Genomic DNA, 27,088 nt, shown 5'->3' with positions numbered 1-27,088 from the left:
TTCCAACTTATGCAAATGTGTAAGTATATAACAGATTCTGTACCCAAGGCTCAGGGACCATTGTGGAATAGGACACAGAAAGAACCTGAAGAACAGGGGAGGGTTTCTGTGAGACCGTATCTCCTAGGAATGTCAGAAGCTGCACCTGTAAGGTCTTGCAAGCATGGCGGCCTATGCATAATCTATAAACGCTGAAGTGGATGGGGGCCAAGTGGAAGGGGTGAGCCCAGCAGGCCTCAATACTAGAGAAAGAACTACAGGCAACTAAGGGACGCTAAGAGTGGGAAAGATCGTATTCTCCAGGAAAGAGCACACCCCAATTGGTTATTGTGCTGATCTGAAGAGGAATGGCCCCATAAACTCATGTCTTTGAATGCATGGCACTATTAGGAGATGGGACCTTGTTGGAATAAGTGTGGCCTTGTTGGAAGAAGTGTGTCACTGTGGAGGTGTGCTTTAGTTCTCATATGTGCTCAAGCCACACCCTCCTCAATCACAGTATCCTTCTGCTGCCTGTGGATCAAGATATAGAACACTAGGGTCCCCCAGCACCATGTCTGTCTGCACACTGCCATTTGTCCCACCATGAAGATAATAAACTAAACCTTTGAAATTGTAAGCCAGCTCCAATTAAATGCTTTCCTTTATAAGAGTTGCATTGGTCATGATGTCCTTTCTCAGCAATAAAACCCTAACTAAGATGTTATCTGATACCTAATAGAGATCCCTGAAAATGAGGCATGTTATTTTTAAATAAACTTTAAAAAAATCGTTGTCTATGTAAGGTTAGATTATTCCCTGACACTATAAGAACTACTCTTGATAAATCAAGAAAAGAAGGAACATTTTTACATCTGGGGCATACTAACGATATGGTGAAATAAAGAGAAAGAGGAGAATACAGAGTTCTAAGAAACCAACTTACTTCCAGTAATGTTCATCTCATCGGATAACCGAACATTTTTCCAATAGTTTTGAAAATAATTGCCCATTTTGAAATCCAGTTGCAGAGACACAGAAATAGTTTAGTACATAGCTACTTCTTCCCAAATACATTTATCTGCCTTCAACTTCACCTTTCCTTTCCCATCCTCAGAGTCTGGCTTTAACTAGATCATGAACTGTTCACAAAGCCAAGATCAGGAGTTTTCCAGATCCAGGACCCCAGTTTCCAAAACAATTGGAGGACCAGACCAGGAGAGCCACAACTTGAAGAAAGGAGATGATTCAAAAAATACTATGTATGACCTGCTGTCCTGAAGCACTAACACAGGCATAGTTATGTCCCCAGCCCACCCCACCCCTGCCCAATACCTCATCAATCTGAGTAACAGCAAATGCACTATACTGGAGAAACCTGGAACCTGGCCCAGCAGAGACATCCGTGCTTTATTCTTGCAACACAACATTCTCGATCCCATCTCATGGAGGATGAAGCATTCTTGGACAGGTTAACCGATATGTTCAAGGACATACCACTGCAAACAATAAGTCTAGCTCCAAAGCCCACCCCCTTCTGAGCCCCCATCCGCCTAAGCTTTACACTGCTGTGTCTCTTACAGTCCTTGCTCCAGGGTCGGTTTGGGTTGTGGAGGCCTGGGATGCAGTGTAAAATTCTAGAAAACTCCCAGGACACTACATGCGAGCTGCATGTTAGACTTTGGGAAGCAAGGCTTTAGAGTAATGTTTCTCAACAGGAGACAGTTTTAGTCCCCTGGGGAACTTTTGAAAATCTATGGAGACATTTTTATTGACACCACTTGTAAAGGGAGGACACTGTACTGGCCTCTCTAGGCACAGTCAAGGGCGTTGCTGAAGATCCCACAAGGGATGGGGCCTCCCAGAATGCTGCAGTGCTGCAGACGAAGGGACAAGTTCACTTACGACATTTTCAAAGATCAAAGGTGACTCTGTGTTTCGAAGTTCCTTCCCCAAAGACTGACAGAAGCTTTGATATCATATACCCAATGACTAGAGCATCATGGAATTTAATTTCCTCACAAATACACTTTCAATATATGAAGACAATCAAATCAGCAGATTATAAACAAGGGCTTCAGACGCTGCCTGGCAGTTCTGCCTCGGACTTTGTTTTCCGGCACTGAAGGTCATTTGAAAAAGCAAAAGATAAGATTTTTTAGATCCTTTCCTTTTAATTTCCTGTTCGAGCAGCTCACAGTTTACCCTACTCTGATCATGTGGTGCTAGCTGCCAGCCCCCAGCATCCTGCTAGGCTAGATATTGCCCCATCTGCACCCTTAGCCATGCAGTCCCCAAATCCAATCTGGGGACTAGACGTCTGGATCTTTTTGTTCACAGCATCAAGGTAGTTCAGGTTTAATATCTTGGGCTAAATATTCAGAGTCTTTAAATGTTCCATTGTTTGACTGCAGCGTGCTGTAAGGAAACAAATTATGATTTGAGTAAACCAGAGTCTCGTTAGAACCTCCCGTAGTTTTGGGTGGAGAAGTATAAGCAAGTGACACTTGAGCTACTAGAAAAGCCACATGAAGTTTCTGACTTACTACCTGTTACTGAACTTCTCAGTAATGGAGATACACAGTCCAAAGGCCCCATCTGATGCAAAGCCCCCTCCTAGACAAGGTCTCTGACACCACAGTGTTCCTTTCTAGCTGTGCATACCCCCTACATAACCCACAAAACTGAGCACTCGAGCTCTGGCCCTTGCAGACTGTGCTTTCTGGTCTCTCACCCTCCCACCCACCTCTTCCCAGTCATTACCTCTCCCTCCCTAAATCTGGTACCTCTGCCCTCCTCTTTGTCTTCAATCATAGTTTGTGATCCTATTCCAAGGAAACCTCTCCTATTCTGTCCCCACAACCATCCTCTTAATGTAACCCATGAAAATCCCAGAGACTTTCAAAATCAACTCCTAATCGATGGGCACAGGATTACAGGGACTGGCATGGAAACCAGGCTAAACACCTCCTCTCCCACCTGAGCACTGTTTGCACGCACAAAAGAGACAATGTAACCAGAAAGCTGACAACAGGCCCTTGCAACAACCCTGACTGAGACTCCCTGAAAGGCTCCAGACAGAGTAGTCAGTCCACCTCCCCGTGGTCAGATTCTTCATTGGTAACAAGGTAATATTTATAGGCTTATCTTCACTGGGGCTACACTAAAGATTAAATTCACTAGTTAACTACATAGTAGTTATTAACATAGCACCAGGAATACATTGAATGACTGAAAAGCTCTATCTACATTAATGACAATGACAGTAATCTCCTCCACACAGAGGACGGACGAAGGGAGCTGCAGGGGCAGCTCTCCAGCACAGACACAGAGACCAGAGGTTCCCTGTTCCAATAGGCCTGTGTAGAGGGCCGCAATAACATTCGCCACCACTAGATGGCGCTGGCTTCCACTGTGCCCCATGTGGAAGGCCAGGATAGCTTCCGCCATTACAAGATGGCGCCGGCCTTCGCCGCGCCAGCCGACTCCCTTTCAGGAAGTTATCTGTGTGCGCATGTGCAAGAGTGCCTTCGTGCCAGGCCTTTGCCCACTCCGGGGCGTGCCTTATGAGATCATGGGTAAGCAACCAATCAGGTGTGGATGCGCCGCGCTAGGGTGTATATAAGCGCACCATGTTGGCGCGCCGAGGCTTCTCCATAAGATTAAAATAAAGTTTGGTCATAGCAAGGATTTCTATGTCCCCGCGTGTTTCTTGCCGGCGAGAAGTCGCGCGTGGGACATTTGGTGCCGAGTACCCGGGACAAAAAAGCCTCATCATCGCCAGTGCCAAGGGAAGCCTCCGTTTCACGGAAGAAATCCAGAAGCTATGAGTGGGGGTAAGACTCTGAGAGACTATGTTTAGCCTTGATCTGTTCCAGCTCAGTCCTCTGCCGGATGCGGCAGAAACCTTTATGGTTGCTCTGGCCGCCCTCGGGTTGTTTCTATTCACCTTTGAGTTTCTAGTTACCGCCAAACGGCATCAGAGGTCGCGTGGGAACTGCCCAGCTGTAACAGCAAAGCGGAGAGTGTTGGGGGAAGGGCGAGGCGGCGGAGTGTCAGAAACAGAGGGTAGTGAAAGGTTGCAACGAGAAAAGGATCCTGATCAATCTCAAGCATCCAATGCGGAAGTGAAAGGTTGGGGAAAGAACGCCCCGGGTGAGGAGAAGGGAGGAGATAAAAGGAACACAGCATTTTGGGAGAAAAATTTTGTCTTTGTGCCTGTAAGAAGTGTGCTTAAGCTCCGGCTTTGCAGAGTCATACTGATTAGGCTTGATAGAAGCAGACCGCCTGAAAATTTATTCAGGAGAATCAAACAAAAGGACATCTCAGTGCCCGTGCACAGCTTGATGGAGTTAATGTAATTGGGTTGTGAGTAAAAATATTCAGGGCTGTGTTTCACTTCCATACCATTGGCGAATGTCAGTCGTGCTGCTCAGATAATATATCTCAGTATCTTACAGGAATTGGGTTTCAACACATTGATGGACTAGTCCAGGAATTGTGATGATCCATCGTCCATATCGACTCCACTCGAGTGGATAGTCACCGTGAACACCATCTGGTTTTTTCCCTCTTTGTCTATTGTTTGTCTCTGGTGCACCAGGATGTCCCCATGTCTGTCAGTGTATGTCTGTGGTTTTTGTTTCTCGTTGTTTAAATGTTTTATGTTTCATGTTCAAAAGAAAAAATGGTAAAAACTTTACCTGCCGGTCGTTCACACCTTGACTTGGTTTTAACTCGTTTAAAAAAGGAACAAATGAATAAAAAACAGCTTCAATCAGCCTTTGGAGCCCTGTGCCTGTAGCCAGGTGTCTAGATTAACTGGAGAAGCTGCCCAGAGGCTAAGCGTCTACACGAGCTGATCTTAAAGGTGCCAACAGCCTCTCAGCTTCCTTGATACAAGAGTTGATAGCTATTTCTCTTAGAAAAATCCCTGACTTATTACTTGATTCAACAGGTGACAAGGTGTTTCTCTTAAAATCATAGATAAAAGGTAAAAATGGTGTTTGGTGTAAACATTAAGATATGTGTAGCCACTTCAATTTGTTTCTGATTGGTTTTAAATGTATAATATGCTCTACTTGCCTTAGTTATGGACTATTGGCTTTCAAGTTATTGGATATGGTTAAAAGGGTATAATATTGGTAACAGAAAGTTGACATAAAGCTGGTAATCTGGATGGAGTCATTCTAGATAACATGTGACATGGGCCAACCTAGGGAAACAGGTCTGAATTGAGGTAATGTTTTTATGGAATTCTTATTCTAGGAACCAGGCTTCTAAAAGAATTTAGGACAATGTCTCTTTGTTGAGGTACTAGAGACTACGCCATCGTGCGTTCATATATAGGAATTGGCAGTCAAACTTTGTATCTGCATTTTGATGCTAATTCCACTGCCCTAAGGACAGCTGCCTAGTCACGTACTCAGAACTCAGGTGACCTTCCAAAGTTGTGGCTGTGTTCTGGTGTTACAAAGAGAACTTAAAGATTGTGATTTAGGATTGCCAGTGTTACATTGACTAACTCAAACTTATTTTTAATTAAGGAAAAATCAAACAGGTAGAGATTGTTACAAGATTTACGAAGGATTGATGAGGTTTTGGAACTTGTGAGAACATTACAGCCAGTTTACTTACTCCAACTGCCATTTCAAGATAGATTTAGAGGATTGCTAACAGCCTTATATTATGTAATTTTGTTGCTTCTTCAATGTAAGAAGTTAGAACTTTAAGTCTTCCAGTGTATATGGAAAATTTTACTACAAACCTTTGCTCTCAAAATGAGCTTTAATATTTGGGGAGTAACTGTTGCACTACTCCAGAAAAGAATATTTGAAACTAATTTCAAGCTTCTAAGGATATGTTAATTGGCTAAGTACCTCACCCTACCAGAGGACTTAGGTCTTTGTTATGCACATTGGAGATAAAGCTTCAGCTGTGTTAGTACAGAGTTGTGGACTGGAGTCATGGAAGTATTTTAAAAAGAAACCTGGTAAAACATATCTTATTCCAAACAACAGTTAGTTGGTTATTACAAAATACTGATATTTGGCCTATTACATATACAAATTTTTCAGACAAAATTGATAATTTTACTCTTTACATGCTTTTGTACTTCCTGTATATTTGTGCATACAACCCATAGGAAATGCGCTTACTGTATTTATAGGTGGTTCATCTAATGAAAAGGCTACATGTATGATTACATCACTTGTTTATTCTCTTGTTTCTATTGCTTCAACACAGATTATTAAATTCCGTAGTTTAGCCACTGTTTTTAAATCAAACTTTCAATTCATATACTGATAGCCAATGTGTGGCTTGTGGTTTACAATTGATTTCAATTACTTAATGCTTTATTAGAGACAAGTTTTCTACATGAAATCAGTGAGTGATTTCAGTATAAATTGTCTGACAACTCACTGTCCTTTCAGTGCTCTGGCTCACACAACTAAACAAAACCATAGACCCAGCTCTTTAAAAATGGTAATGGAGTTGATAACACACCCTCATGAAAAGAGGAAGACTCCATTTGCTTACTTTCTACTCCCAGCCTCACCCTGCCAGCTCAGGGATTTCTAGTAAGACTGAAATTGGACAATATTTACAAGATTTGACATTTCTAATTAATGCTTATGTTTAGGTAAATAAAGTTTGTGAGGTGCTAGAGAAATGGCTTAGTGGTTAAGAGCACTAAGTACTGTTCCTTTATAGGACATTTAAGAACTCAAACTGGATTCCCTTGGCTCCTTAACAAGGGAGGACAATGATACCAGACAGATTATAGGCCTTACATAGGAACAATTAGTCAAAAAATCTCATTCTTTATATATCCAAAACAATAATGCTGGAGACAATAATTTGGTATACAAGTCAATTTATAAATACAAGTGCTCAGTGTCCTCAATTTAATCCTCGAGGACTTACCTTAATAAATAATATCTGTACTATATCTTAATAAATAAAAAGGGGGAGTTATCCCTGTATGCTAAATAATGCTCCTTTTATTTCAATTTTAAAATTTTGGATGCCAAAGTTTATGGCACCCTACAACTAGGCATACTTCTGCCTAGGTGAAATAGAGAGATCCACTTATTGACATGATCCTGTCCAGATATTCTATATGGGGAAGAGGGAATGTTTGTGTTTTTTCTACAGGATGCTACAAGAGTGTGCCAGCTGCCTGAGTGGTTGCTGAGACTTGCTGATCCTGGTTACATGAAGATTCAGCTCTCGTGGTTCGGGTCCCTGGAGTCATCCCTCTGCCCTGAGAGGAAGATGAAAGATTCCTCTTCATCCTTTGTCATCACAGAGATTTTGCCATTGCTGCAGTCAGTGTTACCGCTGCGTGTGTCCTGTCCCACTATGGCCCGCTCTCTGACCCTCTGTACACTGCTGCTTGCTGGAGAAGACTGGACTCCAGCTGTTGCTGCCCTCTTCATTTCCCTGGTGACTCTTGCTGCCTTAACTGGTAACTGGTGTTGTCATTTTACAGACTATAGCTTCACAAGAAAGCCACCTGCATAAAGCTACAGTGGACTGGGGAACTCTGTCCTGGTTATACAGATCTCAGAAATGGTTCCATTGTCTGCTGGTTGTCCAGAGAAAAATGACTGATCCTAAACTGTCCTGGAAAAGACCTTGACACTTTCACTGCTATTGTAGCAGCCATTACTGCTGCAGACATTGTGTCTGCAGTGTCTGGAGTTATCTTCCCCCAATCTATTGTTAGACAAGTACAGTGGGTGAACTTTCTGGAGTAGTTACTAACAATTGGGAATTCTTAATTTTATTATAGGAACGGCTTGACTACGGCCCTTGGTGGTAACAGCTGAGGAGGACCAAATGAGGTGCCCACTACTTATCGGGAGTGGCTCTGTCTGGTGCAACCCTATGCTGTGGATCAGTGTTCATACTATGGTTGGTTTGCAAACTCAGATCTCAACAGAAACGTGACAAGGCCATTATCACTCAAGCCCTTGTGGCCATTGTACAAGGGCCCTCCCCTGGAATTTGGTTATCTTGCTCAGGAATTAGTCGGTATCTGAGTTCTCTGCTCCTGCACCCCATGGATCTGTGGATCCATTGCACTGGGATGAGAGAGACTCATTGATCCTTTGATCAGCCCTTCCACATCGCTGAGGTTTCCTCATTGCACGTGATAGGGTGATCATGACTGCTATAAAATAATATAAATTATAAGGGTGAGATGTAGAGGGCCGCAATAACATTCGCCACCACTAGATGGCGCTGGCTTCCACTGCGCCCCACGTGGAAGGCCAGGATAGCCTCCGCCATTACAAGATGGCACCAGCCTTCGCCGCGCCAGCCGACTCCCTTTCAGGAAGTTATCTGTGTGTGCATGTGCAAGAGTGCCTTCGTGCCAGGTCTTTGCCCACTCCGGGGCGTGCCTTATGAGATCATGGGTAAACAACCAATCAGGTGTGGATGCGCCGCGCTAGGGTGTATATAAGCGCACCATGTTGGCACGGCGAGGCTTCTCCATAAGATTAAAATAAAGTTTGGTCATAGCAAGGATTTCTATGTACCCGCGTGTTTCTTGCCGGCGAGAAGTCGCGCGTGGGACAGGCCTGTGTCTGAAATTGCTAGGAAACAGGGAGGGAAAGGGAACAGATGAGCTTGGAAAAGCCCTGTGTTCCCTTCTCTGAGGGGCAGCACATCATATTCTCCAGTCATTGGAAGCCGCTCAAACAGCAGATCAATGTTTCTCTCAGATGATCCTGATAGCGGTATGAGAATTAATTACAAGAGGTACCAAACTTGGAGGACCAGACCAAACAAAGGTAAGAGCAATAGCAATTAAAATTCACAGACAAATCTAAAAGTGTGTAGAAGGCAGTTTCTCCCTTTCTCAAACCCATTCATTGCCCATAGCTCTGTATCTAAGGATGGGGCCTGCATGCTATCCAATCCCAAGGAATCTTTCCCAAACACATACACATATGAGCAACATTAAATGGACTCAACGGGCTGCATTTACACATATGTACACATGTATGTATACATGTATGTATTCCACAATACTTAGGTAACAATGATTAAAGAAGAGATCATGAACTTGGAAGAGAGTGGGCAATGGAATGAAGGAGTTGCAGGGAGAGAGGCTGTGTTGTAAATAATGCAAAAACGGTATTATGTATGAAATCCTCAAAAAATTAAAAATTTAAATAAAAAATTATATATCTAGATTGTAGAACAAACAAGGTTCAGTGACATGTAGGGACAGTTCAGCATTGGCTTAAATGAGTGGACCATGAGCCAAGCCATGTCACTGGCCTCAGAGGCTAAGAAAAGCCTGGGAGTGCATAACTGTGAGTACATTCCTGTGTGCGTGTGTGTGTGTGTGCACGTGTGTGCATGTGTGCGTGTTTGTGTGTGTGTTTTTATGTACATTGGTGTTTTGCCCACATGTATGTCTGTAAGAGGGTGTCAGACTTTGGAGTTACAGACAGTTGTGAGCTGCCATGTTGGTGCTGCTGAGAACTGAACCTGGATCCTCTAAAAGAGCATTCAGTGCTCTTAACCGCTAAGCCATCTCTCCATCCCCTCTCTGAGTCTTTAAAATAAGTGATCCCTTAATGTCTGATCCTGTGAATATGATTTATCCCTGCTCATAAGTTGTACCAAGTGTTTCTTGGAGGCAGATACATATCAATATGAAGAGGAGCCGTGACCAGGGTGCTGAATATATTTTTTTTAAGATTTATTTTATTCATATGAGTACACTGTAGCTGTCTTCAGATACACCAGAAGAGGGCATCAGTTCCCATTACAGATGGTTGTGAGCCACCATGTGGTTGCTGGGAATTGAACTCAGGATCTCTGGAAGAGCAGTCAGTGCTCTTAACCGCTGAGCCATCTCTCCCACCCCCGGTGCTGAATATTCTTAAAACAAGTAAAACCTGATTCCTATTATCAGGGAATTGTCTTGAGAGGAAGCAGGTATATGTATGTTAAGTAACAAGCCAGCTCTTGGCAGAGCACCAACGATAAGGCAGACAGTGCATGGAGTAAACATGTGTCATATTTAAGTATATGAAGACCTATAAATCAGATTTTTTGCACAATATAATAATGCCTATAAGCAAATGCAAAGTAAGACCAAGATGACAGAGAGGTCACCCTAGGGTTTTCACAGATCAGTTCAAACACCTGGACCCCAATATGTGACCTATAAAACGCCAGCGGATAAGATTTGAGCCTGAGAAGGAAAGGCAGTGGTTTGGAAAGGAAGAGCAGCCCAGCTTTATAAGACCACTGACTTCCTTATCTTTCTTCAAGGCCACAGGGATGACGCATGCAGAAGCAGGCCCTGTCTTACTCTTTATAGGAAGTAGAGAAGCGTGTGATTCAAATTATACTGCACATGAAGTCTTAACAAATTCAGATTGCTAATAAAAGTGCTGAATAGCTACATGGGGTGGGTCAGCAAAGTCAACCCTTAGAACAATCCAGAAGAAACACAAAGGCAAGGAAATGGTCACGGTTAAAATGAGAGGGAAAATATCAAAATGTGGGAAGAAGTATAATTTTAAATGGAATTATAATGGAGACCACATGAGAAATCTAATAATAAATAAAAACTCAGACAAACCAGAGGGAAGAACTGTGTAGGAAGAACCGACTAAAACTTATTTTGACTCCCACACAACAGGTGGTGGTACATTTGTTACTTTGTGGGTCAAGTCCCCTGTGCTGACCTGGGCGAGTTACCCAGCTGCCCTGCTTAAACAATGGGGAAATGTCAACATCTACACCTCAGAACATTGTTCTGTGGAGGAACCGAGCACAACGCTGAGCTAGCTACCTGTCTGCAACTAGAGCATTTCTTCATTCAGTGGAGGTGCTAGCGATGATGATGGCACTGTTAGCAACGCCCAACAGGGCTATCCAAAGAGAGCTTCCATGAGCCTTCCTTAGTTAGCCACTAAGCCCAGTAAAACCTCAGAAATACAGTGCTGTGCAGTATACCCAGGTGACTGCACATCAAGAAGTGCCACCATTACGAACCACATTCAAGTCTTTTATGTAAAACACAATTCTCTGATGGATGGCAAGCCAAGGGGTGTGTGTGCAAAGATGACCGGCCCCCTCTAGTGTGACGGGACAAATGTCAACACTCTCAATTCGTCGCCTTTAAGTTTCCACCAAGCTCCCACTACCATTTTACGCATCCACACTGCTTGAGAGGAATCTTAATGTTACCCACCGAGGCTTGTGCCTGGCAGCGTTTTAAAAGTGTCTCAGGTTTCAAGTGTGCAACTGGCTGGGGCCCAAGCACCACATGGCAATCTGCTTTTGAAAACAACTAAGACTTGGGTCTTTAAAACCGTCTGAAGCCTGGCATGCGTTATGAAAGAACTTCAGTAGAGACCACCCTACCTGTAATAGCGTTGATAGTTAGGAACATTGATACAATACCAACATCCAGAACCATTGCTGGTAAGGCATAATTAGGGTTTAAGTCTCTTTGTGTGCCCTTGACCTGAATGAAAAACCTCTTCCTCCCTTTAAAGAAAGTCATCTTACAATGTATTCCAGTTTGGATGTCAGTGTAAAAGATAGAGCAAAGATCGTTGGGTAAGCCAGGATTAAGTCCCAGCAAGTTAAGAAAGTATACATAGTTGAAAGAGAGGTGGATGCTAGGCTCCAACAGTTAAAGAACTGCAGGGGGAATGGAAGATGGCTTAGTGGATAAGAGCACACGTGTTGCTCTTGCAGAAGTGGGATCTGTTCCTAGAACCCACATTGGGCAGCTCAGAACCACCCTCATGGGCACTATGCACGCGCACACACACACACACACACACACACACACACACACACACACAAACATTTAATTTTTAAAAACTAGTTACAGAGAGTGGACACAGAACTCTTTAGAGCAGCAGTTCCGGATCTGTAGGTTAGTGACCCTTTGGGCAAACCTCTGTCTCCAAAAATAGTAAAATTACAATCCATCAAAGTAGCAAAATCACAGTTATGAAGTAGCAATGAAAATAATTTTATGGTTGGGGGGGGTCATCAAAACTTGAGGAACTGTGTTAAAGAGTCGCAGCATCGGGAAGGTTGGGAGCCACTGATGTAGAGAAATATGTCTGAGGCTGCCCAAGAGATATAAAGAGAAAATAGCAATGGAAAATAATAAAGCCAAGGCAAACCGAACTTTAAGTGGTAACTAACGCCCCGCAACCTGGAGCTATGCTTAAGTGTGGAAGCATTTCCTAAAACAGGATCTCTAGCACATATTGTAGCACTCCCGTGACAAATGCCCACCGGACAGAGCATGGGCACGTGAATACAAGAACGCTTCTGCAGATCTATGTGATTCTCTGCAAGAAAATAACTCTGCTCCAGTAGTAGCTGTTAAAACCATGCACTAGCAAGTTCATGTTGGAAGATTGGTTCCTTGACAACCTCCAAAGATACAAGCAGAAAACAGAAAAGAATCTGTAGCCTAGAGAAAAGTAATGTGTTTACCCAGGAAGGGGGAGATTGAATAAAACCATATATGGTTTTTACAGTGAGGGAAAGGAAAAAAGTTTTCTAAAACAAGAGAACCTGGTCAAGTGGGTCAAAAGATAAGTTTCTGTTACACTCAAAACCCTACACGGTCCAGATTTTACTGTAACTTATTACATACCTACTGTTATTTCATACATAGTTTTACTTAAGCTGTAGTGGGGCTCTGCCCAAGGCAAGACTTTTTAATAGCGATAATAAAAATACTAATAGTATTTAGAGCTAAGCATGTGTGGTCATAATGTTTTAAAGCAGAGAAAGGAAAGGTAATTCTGAGCGTCTGCGGCACATTTCCACGTGATAAAACCACTACACTGAAGAAAGACCGAAGCCCGGTGGTACTGGGGGTGGGGCAGTCCATGTTGAAAAATGTTACTTCGAAAGCACAGAGGGAGACGCAAAGTCAATTTGAGGAAGGCGAAGACAACACTTTTCAATATAAAATAAAACTGCCAAATAATGGTGAATCTGGGAATCAGAAATTGGGATTTCTGTGTCCTCTTGGGCCCGTGACTACCTCCCGACCATCAAATGGCCTTCCTTTTCATTAAATCCAAACTTCTTCACTTATCGTTTCCGAATAGAATGTCACCTCCACCCTCTCCCTTAGATTTCTTTTCCAGGACACAGCCCTGTATTTCCTGAGAGGGAGGGAAGGACAGAGGTAGGAATCCGGTACTAGAAGCAGCATCTCTCAATCCCATCCTCCGCTCTTCCTCATCCTCCAAGCCCACCCGCTTTTCTCCCCTTTCCTCCCTCCTGTTACTTTCCATGCGCAAGCCCCACCCCTCCTCCACTCAGCACATCTGTTTCCTGCTTCAGGCTCCTGCTCTTACAGTGTGGTGTTTGCGGTTTGCCCTTCCTTGAAGTTTCCAGAACACCGGACTGGGAAATTATGCACTTTCCACTGGCCTAGGCCAGCCACCAGGAGGATCTATCAGCTCACAGCTGATTTAGTGATTCCGGGGCACTTCCACGTGTCTAAAGCCACGATTTGTTGATAGTGTCTTCTTCTAAACTTGACGGTGAGGGTGGGTGTTACTTAATCTAGTAGGTAAAGTGCATCCCCACCGCCACCCCTAACCCCCACGTGCTGCTAAACACAGCCCCCTCTGCAAGAAACCCCAAATGCCGTGATGCCAAGACAGCGACATGCAGGGGCTTCCCCTGACAACGCTTAAGTGGGGACCCTACCAGACATCTGGCTGCCCCAGGGGCACAGGCCAGCTGGGGAGGTTTTCTTCCTGACTGGGTTCTGAACAGAGCAAATGAGCATTTACAAAGGGAAAATCTAAAGCAACTTATAACAACTGGCCTGAACAGAGAGGCTCTTTTCCAAGTAAGTGCCTTCAAGCAGCTACAGGCATTCAAAGCCCTACTTACATGGACCGGATGCATCAATAAGCGCAGGTCCTTATACTAAATAAACAAAATATTATAGAAAAAACAAAAAAGGAAGGTGAAAGTCTGATTTAAAAAATATTTTTAAAGGCTCATCTGTTACTTTTCTGCTGCTATGGGAAACTCCTTGGCCAAGCTGACGTATGGAAGAAAGGTTTTGTTTAGGAATACAGTTCCAAAGGGAGACAAAACCATCCCCATCACAGTGGGGAAGTGCAGCAGTAAGCCCACAGGGCAATGGGGCTAGCAAGCTGAGAGTTCACATCTTACCCCAGGGATGGAGGAGACAGCACATTAAGAATAGCACATGGTTCTGAAGCCTCAAAGTCTGTCCCCAGTGAGATACTTCGGCCAATAAGACCACACTTACTAAACCAAATATCCAAACATCTGAACCTGTGGGGTTCTTCTTCAAATCACCACAGCAGGGTTAAGTGATACAGGTTACGTGTGTAGGTCAGAGAAAAAATTTTCTTCTATAATATCTACTATGTGGGTCCTGAGGCTCAAACTCGGGTAGTCAGGCTTGGTGGCAAATGCCCAAGTGTATGTGTTTATTAGGCCAAGAAGTCCTAATTGGCTCAGAATTTTCATGATAGATTTCTCAGGTGTGTCGTAAAGTTAGGGAATACTTCCACATGGTTCCTTGTAATCCACCTAAGTTGCTTTCCAATACCCACGACGCCTTGAATGAGTTTCAGCCTTCGGTGATAACTGCCAATGTCTAATGTACTAAGAACCTAGGAACCAAGACTACAAGCCTAATAATTGTAAGAAGAAGAAAAAACAGGCAGAACATATGTCTTCTAGCTAGAAAAACATTTCAAAGGCCAGGGAAAGATGGAGCTAACTGCAGACAGGCTGTTTTTAACCAAATGTCTGATTCATTTATCTGAATCAGAAGTCAGCATATTTAAGGGGTCAGGTTGTAAATATTTTAGGCTTTGTAAGCTAAGAAGCAATACAGGGAACATTACACATTTGAACACTATAATCATTCCATAGCTAATCACTTAGAAGGGTAAAAAACAAAAACAAAACCAGCCAGGTACAGTGACTCACACTTGTAATTTCAGCACACAGAAGAGTGAGGTAATAAGTCTGGGTCACAGAGCAAGACTCTGCCAAAGAAATAAGCACCAAAATAAACAAGTTGATTTATCAATAACACCATTGTCTGTTAATAAAAGGCCAGGTTTGGGGAATAGGCATGACATTTGGTGCCTAGGTGTCATATATATATATATATATATATATATATATATATATATATATGTATATATGTATATATGTATATATGTATACATATATATGTATGTATATATACATATATATATGTGTGTGTGTGTATATATGTGTGTGTGTGTGTATAGTTTGCCAACTCTTAGCTATATTAGTAAATATAATTTTCAATGTGATATTTCAACTTCTCTTTCTCCTTTTTCTACAAATTGCTCATACGTTTGTATTTTCTTCAGTGAGCAGAGCATTACTGCTTCCTGGACAAACCTATCTGTGATTCACCTTTTACAAGCACCGTTCACTTGTTCCACTGCTAGTGACTTCAGAGATCAGGAGGATCTTATCTGATAGGTCCTGTGCCATCTATGACCAGAAGCGGAGTGTGGTGGTACATGCCCGCAACCCAAGCGCTCAGGAGTTTGCAGCAGGAGAACTGCATGGCTTCCATAGGTTTGAGGCTATTCTAAGCCACATAGGACCTCGCCTTGATTTTTTTTTAAATTAAAAACAGAGATGTGACAGTGAATAAAGATCAGAACATTTTTCTGAAATCTTGAAAAGCATTTTGCAGTATCAATGTTTTTTTTTTCTGTTCTAGTGTTCTCTATCGCTATGATAAAACACTGACAATAGCCAGCTTGGGGAGGAAAAGGTTTATTTTATCTTACAGACCATAGTCCATTGTTGAAGGAAGCCAGGGCAGGATTTCAAGCAAGGGAAGAGGCAGACGCCATGAAGACAAAGACTCCCATTCAGCATCTCTCTTACATCCATGAACCTAGAGACGGTACCTCCTGCTGTGGGCTGGAGTTTCCTACATCAATTAGCAATCAAGAAAATGTCCCGCAGTCATAACCACAGGATGAGGGAAATTCCTCAATTGGGGTTCCGTCTTCCCAAGTGTGTCAAGTTGACAAGATTAGCCTTCACAGTGATCCAGAACAGTTAGTCAGAAGACAAGAATCCTAGTGTGTGGTCTACTCTTGATCACACTGAAATGTGTGTGTGAACTCGGGTGTGGTTAGGAGTGCTTAGCAATAAATTACCTACAGTAGACGTGCCTCAGGTTGAATCCACAACCCTTCTGTACTTGCTCTGAGACTCTGGACTAGTCACACAATCTTTCTAGACTTCAACTACCTCATTTGAGAGGAAAAGACCACTCTCTACCTCATTGGTAAATGGAACTTCTTAGAAAATGGCTGATTGGAGTGTGTGTTTAGTAAATGTTACACACCATCAAAGCTAAGTTTCCTAGGACCTCAGCACCCCTCCAGGATTGTGGGGAGCATTAAGCAAGCATGTTCTGTATACTACCAAGCCTCTCTACCAGTAAGGAACAGGAGGACCTTGTCATAGCCAACTCTGCCTCAACTCCCATGGCCACCACTTATAAAAAAAACACTGACATAGTCACACCCCAAGTGCTTGTGACTGAGGTTTTATTTGGGGTGTGTGTTTTAGTAAATAATGATTGTGATTAAAATTATGTCTGCTACCAAAAGGACCATTACCAGGGCCACCGCTCCTTGGGTGATAAGGACAGCAAGCAGCCTCTCCTAGCAAAACATCCCAACGTTCTCCGCCCTCCCATGGCCTCTTACACTAACAACAGCCATCTGCCCCTTGTTACCTTTCTCAGCAGCTGGAATTATCTTACATCTAATGGCCTCCTGGGGCTCCAGCAGTCTGATACTGTAAAAAGCAGCCAGTTACACTCATTAAAATCAATATGGGGTAAGACCTGACCCATTTCAAATTAGTGTATAGCATTCCAACTTTAAAGAATATATTAGGGTCTGAAGACAAGGCACAAGACCCAAACAGAAATGAATTATTGGTGCGTATCCCCTATTTTGTCTGAAATAGGAGGGGAAGCTGTGAAGTCCTCCCTGTGTATGCATTGTGTTGTTAACTTGGGTATAGAAGGCATGTTTTTCTGAAATATTTCATTGGTATTCATTCTTCAGGAAGTGTTTGGAACTTATTTAGAACAAAAGGAATCTATTGCATTGACATCTGTCAGTGAAAACCCCATATAATCTCAAGAGATACCACAGTCAAAATTAAATGTTTCCTCAGAAAAGAGGCACCATGGAGAAGTATGGCATTCTAGCACATGAGGAAAGGCAGGTCATAGAATGATCATGTATATATACATCTGAAGGCTTGGTGGCCACAAATTATCACGTTTGCATGAAAAAACTTGCAAGTGACCAATCGTAAGAAGTGCGCTGTACCCTTGGGCAGGACTTCATAATTATCTCTATTTCTATAATCAGGACCTTGGCTGCAGAATGTCAACAAAGCCACAGCATCCAGTCTTCCCTCAACCTTTGCGACCTGCTGGGAATTCTCACCCACCCACTGTTCTACCACCTGCTCACATAGAGACTCTCACAGGAGATAGCTATTCCTCCTTGAAGCTCCCAGCATGCACTTAGTGAGCAATGTCTTAGCTACAAGGAGAGATGAACTCTCCCTTCAACCTCCATGGTCATCACACAGATTCAAACTACCGGCCACCAAAGTAGCCTCAATTTTATTCCCTGACTTTGTCCCTTCCTAGATCCACTGTCAACGGATCATATTGTATGCCACACTCCCAGGGCAAATGCTTTGAAAGGCTTCCTGGAGTCTGAGGAGTAAAAGCCAAGCCTTTGTGGCTAACACTCAGAGATCTGAATGATGTAATTCTGAGTCTGTTGAGCTGTTCCTTCACCTTTTGGGTATCAGTTGCTCCAAACTCAGTTTTCCAAAACAGTATAATTCTCATACCTGTGGCTTGACCCGATGATCTCTTCTCTAATTGTGCTTCTCTACCATCAGATCCTTCTGCTACAGTAGCAGCAAAGGCCATAAAGAGAAAACTGTTTCCTTCTGGTCAAGAGAGTGGAATCTGGCACGGGTAGAAAACAGCATTCCCACTAGGCAAGTCAATCACCCAGCTAAGGGACCACCCTTTAGGAAGACGAAGCTATCTTAAGCCATGCTAAAGCGACTGGAAAGAGAGCCCAGCGGTTTTGAACAATTGCTGCTCTACCAGAGGACTTAAGTTCAGTTCTCTGCACCCATCCTGGGAGATTGACGACTGCCTGCAACTCCAGCTCCAGGGGGTCCAGTGCCCTCTATGGGCATCTGTACTCTTATACTTACAAATGGACATACATAGAGAGATGCATAAATAAAAACAAATTTTGAAAAGAAATAGGATGGATAGCTATCCCTTAAGGAGAGAGTATACTTTGTCTTCCCAGATTTCCCACCCCCTAGTACAGTAACTATGGAGCCACTGTAAGACTCTATTAGATCTGCCTGTTTTTCCGAGTCTTGACTCAGTGTGGTGGTTTCAATGTGACTGGCCCATGAGAAGTGGCCACCTCTATTAAGAGGTGTGGCCTTGTTGGAGGAAATATGTCACTGGCTTTGAGGTCCTATGCTTAAGCTCCGCCCGGGGTGGAAGAGACCCTCCCTTCCCCTGGCTGCCTGCAGAAGCCTCCTTCTGGATGCCTACTGATCAAGCTGTAGAATTCTCCACTCTTCCAGCAATATGTCTCCCCCCACACTGCCATGCTTCCTACCACGATGCTAATGGTCAGAACAGCCCCCAATTAAGTGTTGTTCTTTATAAAAATTGCCCCGGTCATGGTGTCTCTTCACAGAGGTAAAATCTTACCTAAGACACTCAGAAACATGTAGCTTTTCCTTCTTCTTCTTTTTAATACTGACCAGGGCCTAAGGATGCTTTCTCTACCACTTTGCACTTTTTCACGATTTCTCTGAAGCTTTCCTCCCCTTCAGGTGGTAGCTTATCCACCATGAGGCTGCTTATAAGTGGCATCGTTTGCTCCTCTCCTCTTCTCTCTCCCTTTTCCAGAAGTTGCCAAGATTCCAGCTTGTCTGCCTTGGAGTTTTCTTTTAAATTCTAGTAAAATTGTTCTCTGTGAGTCAGTTCTTAAATTCTGTTATCAACAAGACTAAGAACCCAGGAAAGGACCCCAGTTCCACCAGCGACATGTAATGACTTTGGCGGGATGACCCAAACTTTCTGGTAAGACTTGCTACCCTTGAGAAGCAGCCATGCCAGGAGTGGATCCAGTTGTCAACTCTATTCCCTTTAAATTGTGTAGCATCTAAGTGTTGCTTGATGTCCTCTGAGTGAACAACCCCAAGCCAGACAGAGCTGCAACCACTCCGACATTTGCTGTATGTCATTTGAGGACAATAACTCACTATTTTGTGCCTCGATTTCTTTATCCATAGAATAAGGGTGATCGCAACATTCACTTGGTATAGCACTGGGCTCACAAAGTAAGTATTAGGAAGCGTGATGTGTTTGAAATCACGAAATGGACAAGGATACTCTCATAGTATCTTGCATATTTAGACTCAATATGTGCCCAAAATAAACCACTGAGAAATTCTCTAAGTATTTTAAATCATTTTCATTCATTAAAATATTTGCTGAACAGCTACAGGCAATATTGAGTCATGAGAATACTCATAGAGTACCGATCAGATTTATTTTTAAGGTACTATATTAACATAAGAAACGATTGCTCATTTTTATAATATCCAGGGAAAGGAAATCTTATGAAAGACCCTATCCATAAAATGCTAAGTGTGTGTGTGTTTGGAATATTTTCTGTGATAAGCCTTGTGAGTGGAAATAGAAATGTACTGAATCTCTGGAGTCAGAATTATATATGCCTGTATCAGCAACATTGTGGTGTAGTCAGCAGAACTAAGGACAAGCAGGTTCAAGGAAATGAGGCCACATGGTTCTGGTAGGGGTGGGGGAATAACTGGAGTATCATGTAGAAAATTTGAGGAGAGCTTACATAAGAGAGGTCATCGGTAAAAGAAGTAAAGCTCAAGAATACCAAGGTGACAATCTCGGCCCTGGTGAGTCTTCTGCTGGCCTGGAGACATCCTAGATAAACACGTTGACCATGAATTCATGATATGCTTCCCACTGCCTCCCCCATAGCACAGAAGGCAAACTCAGAACCAGTGTCCTGAGTCTTGCTAGCCTTGCGCCATTAGAAACACTGCCCCAACAACTTGAGTGCTTTGCTCTTCCACTAGCAAAGAAAGGCTAGCAGCCCCCAAGAAGTTAGCACAAAACAACAATAGCCATAACAGCACAAGACAGGCCTTTCCCATCAAGCAACTTAGCGTGCAGCCGTTCCAACGAGCCCCAACTACACAAAGAAGCCCTAACTACACTAAACGTAGAATACCTACATATCCTCTCTTCAGTTAGGCCATCCATACTTTACATAGCTTAGGTGGAACAGTGTGTGTGTGCAGAGAAAGCTACAGTACAACGTAAGCATTACCACATCCTACATTGTCCTAACAAATTAACCTATGTGGAAACAAATAGAGGACGCACTAGGTAATGCTGAGTCTTGGCCAACCCTTCACATGTCAGTTGTAGCGCCTGGCAATGATTTTAGTGTTCCAAGTAAGTGGAGACCGTCACAGTGATGCTGTTGCTGCTGCTGCTGCTGCCGTTGTTTCCTGCTACACAAAGAAGTAGTTTCACTCTTGGTCTTTTCCAGACTGTAGAAAAACAAGAGGACACTGAAGCAAGCTGCTCGGCCACATGTAGAATCCCTGCCAACTCCAGAGGGCCTGGAACAATGGACTGTAGGAGGCCTAGACACGGGATGTACGTGGGGTCCAACCTCTGCCTGAGGATTAGTCGTAAAACCACTAGCACTCCAATCCCCAGCCTTGTACCACAGCTCCAACCTGGCTGGACTACACATAGTGAAAAAGAAATCAGGAATGCACTGAAGTTAAAACCTCAAATGCATTTTAAGTCCTGGCTTAAATTCATTCCAATTAGCAGGGGTCAGGCCATTTCTATGCTCATGCTGAGTTATTCTTACTGGGTTAATAAGACATATTGTTCTACTAAAAAAAAAATTAAATACTGTGATAGAAGTGAATTCTCAGCCTCCATAGAGAACACAGAGACAGCTTCCAAAGAAATTTGCCTTAAAGGGTAATTATGGAGGGAAATAACCCAGACTTTCAGTAATGGGAAACAAGTATTTGTGTACTGTATGTTTTATAGGTCAGAAATAACAGATCAGAAGCAGGATTTTTATCCTCTAACTCAGCCCTGATGTCTTTCAGAGAATACCAGTGCAACCAGAGAAAAGTGAGTCGCAGCTTTTGAGATGCTCTCCCTTTCCGAGGTCCTGTCTAGAAGTGACCCTTGTTTCCCTCACCCCATAATATGTCTGCTTTGCCCAGAACACTGTAGCAAAGATGCTCCTAAGAGGGGATTTACTGAAATGACTGAAGAGCCAAGACTAAGTCAACCTGATTCAAAAGGCAACTCTACCATTTACTACCTGTGTGATACTGGCCAGCTTCTCGCTGTCCTTTGTCCCTGTTCCCCAGGTAAGATGGACAAATAGTAATGCCTAGTCTACCTACCTCCACCTGCCTCTGCCTCCTTCCACCTATCTCGTAGCACACGGGCCTTTCCATCTGAGCAAATCAGTCCTCTGAGGTCCTTACCTGGCCGACTCCTTTCCCATCCAGGTCTCAGGTCATGATCACAACCCTGCAAGACACCTTCCCCAACCACTGCACTGGAGACTGGCCTCCCCTGGGCCACATGTTTCTCTGTCTTTTTCATAACTCTTCTCTATTTCCCACCTATTTCTCACAATAGAAATCACTACAGAAATAGAAATATGGAATTGTAGCTATCAGTTATAATTCCATACTTTCAAATAGATATTTGACAAAAATTTACATAATGTGTACTACACATAATGGCACACAGAGGCTAAGGCAGGAAGATGACAAACTTGAGGTGAGCTTAGGCTATATAGGATACACATACATACACATACATATATACATTCATACATTCATACACACATATACACATACATACATATACACACATACATGCATACAAATATACACACATACATACATATACACACATACATGCGTACATATATACATACATATATACATACATACATATTCACACATATATACACATACATACACACATACACATACACACATATATACATACACACATACATGTATACATACATACGAACATACACATACATACACACACATACATACACAAATACATACATACACCCATACATACATACAGATGTACGTACACATGTATACATGCATACATACACACATGCATACATAATATGCACATACATACATATACACGCATACATATATGTACACATGCATACATACATGCATGCATATATTCTAAATTAATCTGGAATACTAAATACACCCTGTCTCAAGCACACGAACAAATGATTACCCTAACTAATGAATAAGTGAGTTGCCGAATGAATGAAGTGGCTCCGAGATTTCAATGGGTCAGCATAGAGTATCTCTACAATGCCAATCACTTTGCTACTTCTGGAAATGTCTGAACTGTGAATGGCTAGTGAACTTAAAGTCATAGTTCTCCCAGTTTCTAACGTTTAGACTCTGAAATGCCCCTTCTTGCTAACACATTAATGAGACCCCCTGTGCTTTCTTCAGCACTGTGCAGGTAGACAGACTTCAGGAGTGAGCCTTAGGAGTGGAATGAGTCCTGCTGGGCCTCACCATATGTTGGCTGGAGGTTCGCTCAGCGGACTTCCACACCCACCTCTTCACAGATCAGCCTGCTCCATCAACGTAGGAAAACTGAGGAGGCAACAGAGTCTACTTGGAAGAGAGGCGTCGGAGTCTTGTGTAACCTAAAAGTGGCATTTGTCAGTTTCTAACGTGTAAAAATATTCTAACCGTGACCACTTTCAGGTTATCAATGGCTCAACAGCAGCCTCCCCGAATTCCTAAAACTTTAACAAAGGGCCTCGCAGACTACCACAATCTTCTACAATCTGCCCCTTCTCTTGGGGCCGTCCACTGACTGGTCTGATGACCACCGAAACTAGCTCATGTGCAGGCTGCACTTTCTGAAACTCTCAAACTGACATCAAGACTCTAGCCACGCTCCGCTTCTTCTGTGAGAACCAATCAACTAAGGCACGGACTGCATTTCTCTTCTTCCACATGGAACTGGGCACACAGACAAAGCAAGGCGCCGTCTATTAAGTGCTACTTAGAAACAGAATCTAAAGCGGGAGGACAGAGGCTCCTCCCTGACCACAGGAACCCATGGGGGCAGGGGATGCTACGGCTGGTGGTTTCTCTGGCATCCCACTCTAGCTACATATATAACATCAGACCTTGGCCTTAAAATGAGGCAGCAGCTTTTGCTAACCATAGAGATGCTCTGCAACCACAATTCTGAAATAACATGAATAACGTTTCAAACCCTAGCCAGTCTTTATGCAAATCATAGTTTACATTGCTCTTCTGTAAACTGGCTTGGAGGTTCGAAAAGAGAAACAAGGGTTTGGCTTCTGCTCCATTGTATTAGCCACACACTGCTGCACGGCAGGTTAATCCCAAATTAATCGACTCGAAAAGCATATGTTCACTACCTCATAGGTATTTTCCCAATGGAAGAGACCAGGCACAGCTTAGCTGGGTCCTTTGCTTCAGGATGTCTCACAAGGCTGTAACGGAGGCATCGGCCTAGCACCTGTCTCGTCTGAAGGTAACTAACTGTGGCTATCTGTAGTTCCCATCGTTAGCATCCATGCTAGTACCTCCTCTCCTCACTGGATGTCAGCTCAGAGCTGCTCTCATAACCTACACTCTGGCCTTTCTATACAACAGTTCGTTTTAGCAAAATACTCTGAAGGCAAGAGGGTCTGCTTTCAAGGTAGAAGCTTCGGTCTGGTGTGACCCTACCATGGGAGTGGCATCAACATCCGCTGTCTCTGCCATACTCTATCTTTTAGATAGAAGTCTCCAGAATGAGCCAGTCCTCCAAAGGAGGAAATCACACAAGGGGTGAATTCTAAGCGGTAGGGACCACAGAAGATCCTTTTGGAAATCCGCCCATCACATTTACACTCTCAGAATTCGGGTGGGAAGAGCAGACCCAACAAAACGCCTCTAGGTATCTTAACACAAAACCAAAGCCATGTGGTTTCCAAAATATGTGGCTAAGACCTCGTGAAAATGAAATAAGGGAGATTCGGACTAGAGGACTTTAGGTTTGAGAAATACCAAAGTCCACTAAAATCCCCCAAGCAAACACAAACACGATTACCGACAGCGGATATCTTGACAGATCTCAACAAGGAAGCCATTCTTCCTTAACATCACACAAGGAACTCTCGAGGTAGCTGCCCATCTAAACAGGTGCTCAATCCCAAGCGCTCTAGTCTACTCTGAAGTCCGTCTTCAGTGCTGCCAATGTTTTGAAAGACATATCTAATGCTGTCATATGGACTGTAGTTCGCCATGCAGCATGTGTCTCCCTTTAGCAGCTTTGCTTACAAGACGCTGTCAGAGCCATCTTTACCACAGTAGCAAGAAAACTGTGGCAACGATTTCAAACGCTGGCTGACACACATTTTTCTCCCCTAAGCTTTAACGAACCATAAATTCTCAGATATCTGAGCATCTCAGCATTCAGTGATGGTGGCTAGCCAGAGAAACTAACTGCCTGTGAAGGACTTCGAATGATTTAATATACTACGGGTGAAACATATTCAGAACCCCTGGAACAGAACGTTCTAGACAAATGTAAATGCAGACAAGGATTACGTTAAACCCAGATGTTTGGCATTGGTCTGTACATTAGAACATTAGTCTCAAAAAAGAAAAAAAGAAAGAAAAGGAAAGGAAAGGAAAGGAAAGGAAAGGAAAGGAAAGGAAAGGAAAGGAAAGGAAAGGAAAAAAGAACACATGTGTTTGGCTTTCCACAAACTCTGTCCCTAATTTAGTTATAAGAACGCTTTGGGTCACTGTGTTAATCATCTTATTTGTTTTGTTTCTTTAGAGACATATTTGACAACCAGGCTTAAACAGACCTGTACCTAAAAGCCCCCCAAAACCACAGCCATCCGTGGAAAAGTGACCATAAAGCACCTTAGCGTTACCATGTGCTGCACAGGCTTTGATTAATAATCAAACACGGGTACAGTGAGCGCAGAAAAATGCTCCCACGAAGTTCTACTTTAACAGCCACGGGCACAGATAGCGAGCTGTTAGCAGGGGAAGTGAGGGGGAGACTGTAGACATTTTCCGACCTGAGAAACAGTGTAATTACGTACTTCAGTATCTAACGCAAGGTTCTTACCTCTCTCAGGTGGATGTTTTCCTTCTCCTTCTGGTCTAAAATCACTTCCAAGTGGCTGACCTGAGACTCAGCCTCGGCCATCCGCCGTGTGCGCTCGTTGTCGTCCTCTAGGCTTTTCGATGGCAAGCCCTTACTCTGCAGCATCTCCAGGAGCTTTTTAATGGACTCGTCGCGGGCATTGAGAGTCTGTTTCTGTGTTTCAATCCTTAGCTCCATTTCTTCCAATGTCTTCCGCAGAAGGAACAGCTCCTTGGCCTGCCTGTCGTGTTCGGCTTGGAGCCTGCGGAAGTTCTCCTCCGTCAGCTCGATGGTGAAATGCTCTGCTCCTCGGTTGCCACTCTCTTGCTGCAGGAGGTGGTTGAGGTCTCTCTGGGTCCGCAGTTCATCCTGAAGGGCCTGGATGGTCAACTGCAGGTGCTACAGTGAGAAAGATGGAGTGGGGAGGAGAAGGGAGAAAGAGTTAGTGAAAAGGCCAAGCGCTATCAAGCTGCCGCCGCCACACCATGACGATGGAATGTTAATCATGAGGTCCAAGGGGCCAGCCATGAAGTCCTCCTCGGTGACTTCAGAAGCATGGGACAGCACATGAAGAGGGGAATTAATTCAGTGATGCTTTCTGAATGTCTTAGGAGAAGAGAAATGTACACACACACACAGAAACGGTATATTAGTGTCAACCACAAGGGAATTATACATCTACGGTGCTTAGTTTAGGAAGGGAAAGGGTTAGAGGGAAACTTTCATGAAACACACCTTCTTAGGCCTACAACACTCCAGACTCAGTATTCCCTGTTTCCTAAGGTGTTCTTTATCCATTATTTTCCATGATAAATGCATATCCATTTAAAAATGAAAATAATAGCATCTACTACAAGCAGACACAAACAAGGACTTTATTTTTTTTTTTACAAATAAAGCTGTGAACAGGTTTAGTAAACAGGATTACTGCCTCTGCAAGCAAAAGGGAATAAATGGAGACACAGACAAGCACGTTCAAACACGAGGGGCAGGGGAAGGAAAGCAAACAAGCAGCAAAGAGCAGACAAACCTTCGTTCTTCTGGCGTCCAGTAACTGAACAGCATGGGAAATGAAAAAAAAAATGAAGCAAAAAATCAACATAAAGAAAAGTCCAGTGCAAGCAAAGGATATTCAACAGAAAGAACTTAACACAGAGTACCTCCACAGAAGAAAAAGAAAAGAAAAAAAAATCCCATTAAGCCAACACCCATAAGCTACACACAATTCAGAGCTTTGATGCTGGATCAACGCAAAAAGAAAAAAGTGGGGGGAGGGGGCAAAGGAAAGAAAAAGAAAGAAAAAAAGCCAATCAAGGCTTAGTTCAATAGCCTTTTATTTCCCTCTCTCTGACTCTGACCCAACCGCAAGTTTTGGATATCTTACCAGAGAGGAAATCACAACACTCTAGAGTGCTGAAACATTGTTTCCAGTCACCACATTGGAAAACACCAGAGAGAGTAGTTAACAGTTGCAAAAAAAAAAGAAACCCTTGAAGGACGTCCATTGGTGGATTCGTGTCTTAAATTCTAGACCAACCTCGGGCTGCTCCGAGGCTACAGCCACGAGCCTGAAGATGATTTTTGCCCAGGGACATACCAAGAGGCTTCAAAAATAGCAATTACTCATTCATTCACAGACACATAATCCTGCCTGCGAGCCAGACCACAAGGTTAAGC

The 27,088-nt window shown here is 43.3% G+C and overlaps 1 protein-coding gene across 20 annotated transcripts in view; it reads right to left on the bottom strand.

The window, feature by feature from the left end:
- Positions 1 to 27,088, bottom strand: part of Erc2 (ELKS/RAB6-interacting/CAST family member 2) — an 860,589-nt gene that overhangs the window by 668,361 nt on the left and 165,140 nt on the right. For 13 of the 20 annotated variants that reach the window (XR_015639292.1, XR_015639294.1, XR_015639293.1 and 10 more), the window contains 2 exon segments: positions 26,442 to 26,465; positions 25,394 to 25,810 (listed from right to left, as the gene is read on the bottom strand). Coding sequence is in view for 14 of the 20 variants with exons in the window: in NM_170787.3 (NP_740768.1) it covers positions 25,394 to 25,810; positions 26,442 to 26,465 (441 nt within the window). In the remaining 6 variants the exon portion in view is untranslated. 20 annotated transcript variants of the gene reach the window in all.

The sequence above is a fragment of the Rattus norvegicus genome, chromosome 16 (assembly GCF_021556685.1).
Source record: "Rattus norvegicus strain SHRSP/BbbUtx chromosome 16, alternate assembly SHRSP_T2T, whole genome shotgun sequence".
Classification (NCBI taxonomy): Eukaryota; Metazoa; Chordata; class Mammalia; order Rodentia; family Muridae; genus Rattus; species Rattus norvegicus.
The sequence above is the reverse complement of the archived record's forward strand: the minus strand, read 5'-3'. Positions and strand labels throughout refer to the sequence as shown.